This window comes from Eimeria mitis, genomic scaffold, assembly GCF_000499745.2.
Source record: "Eimeria mitis Houghton genomic scaffold, Emh_scaff1584, whole genome shotgun sequence".
NCBI lineage: Eukaryota > Apicomplexa > Conoidasida > Eucoccidiorida > Eimeriidae > Eimeria > Eimeria mitis.
This window is the reverse complement of record NW_013569855.1, coordinates 5,191-6,257: the sequence shown is the minus strand read 5'-3', so window position 1 is coordinate 6,257 and position 1,067 is coordinate 5,191. Positions and strand designations below refer to the sequence as shown.

Genomic DNA, 1,067 nt, shown 5'->3' with positions numbered 1-1,067 from the left:
CTCAGCCACTAAGTGACGCAATAAAGAACAGCTCTTCTCTTGGTACTGAACACACAAACCCTAAACCCTAGTAAACCCTAAACCCTAGTAAAACTTAGTAAACCCTTCTAAACCCCTATAAACCCTAAACCCTAATAAACCATAAACCTTAAGCCATACATGATAAACCCTAATAAACCCCAATAAACCCTAACAAACCCTAACAAACCCCAATACCCCCTCCCCCCTAAACCCTCATAAACCCTCATAAACCCTCATAAACCCTCATAAACCCTAAACCCTCATAAACCCTCATAAACCCTAAACCATCATAAACCCTCATAAACCCTCATAAACCCTAAACCCTGATAAACCCTCATAAACCCTAAACCCTCATAAACCCTAAACCCTCATAAACCCTCATAAACCCTGATATAATAAATACCTTGGGATCCTGGCTATTGATGGCTTTAACAAGAAGCCCAATGCCTCCTCTTTGTATAAAATTAATTTCATTTGTTTTGTGGTTTCTTATTAAACACGAAAGCGCTTGCAGTGCGCGAAGCCGTACAGAACGGCTTCGAGGGTTTTCTTCGACGAGAGAAATCAATACCTCTAAACCCTAAAAAACCCCAGAAAGGGTTTAAGTTTTTTTTATACATAACACACACACACACACACACACAAACTCTCTTCTTCCTTTTTGCAGGGATGAGGGGAGGAGGGAGGGAGGGGATACTAGGGGGGTTTAGGGTTTACGAGGGTTTACGAGGGTTTACGAGGGTTTAGAAGGGTTTATTAGGGTTTTCTAGGGTTTAGGGTTTAGGGTTTACTAGGGTGTATAAGCAAAGGTTCATTCGGGTGTATTAGGCTTTATACAGGCCTTCTAGGGTTTAAGGTTTTCTAGGGTTTAGGGTTTTCTAGGGTTTAGGGTTTTCTAGGGTTTAGTGTTTTCTAGAATTTAGGGTTTAGGGTTTTCTAGGGTTTAGGGTTTTCTAGGGTTTAGGGTTTAGGGTGTTCTAGGGTTTAGGGTTTTCTAGGGTTTAATGTTTTCTAGGGTTTAAGGTTTTCTAGGGTCTAGTGTTCAG

The 1,067-nt window shown here is 41.0% G+C and overlaps 2 protein-coding genes across 2 annotated transcripts in view; one reads left to right on the top strand and one right to left on the bottom strand.

Moving 5' to 3' along the window:
- EMH_0040040 (uncharacterized protein) overlaps positions 1 to 495 on the bottom strand; it is a gene marked incomplete at both ends in the record, with an annotated part of 3,977 nt that extends 3,482 nt beyond the window's left edge. Inside the window, 3 exons of the mRNA XM_013495459.1 lie at positions 18 to 45; positions 199 to 226; positions 425 to 495. Of these exons, the coding sequence (XP_013350913.1) occupies positions 18 to 45; positions 199 to 226; positions 425 to 495 (127 nt within the window). The remainder of the gene's footprint in view (positions 1 to 17; positions 46 to 198; positions 227 to 424) is intronic.
- Positions 496 to 690: 195 nt separating this feature from the next.
- Positions 691 to 1,067, top strand: part of EMH_0040030 (uncharacterized protein) — a gene marked incomplete at both ends in the record, with an annotated part of 1,281 nt that continues 904 nt past the window's right edge. Inside the window, one exon of the mRNA XM_013495458.1 lies at positions 691 to 752. Coding sequence (XP_013350912.1) covers positions 691 to 752 — 62 coding nt within the window. The remainder of the gene's footprint in view (positions 753 to 1,067) is intronic.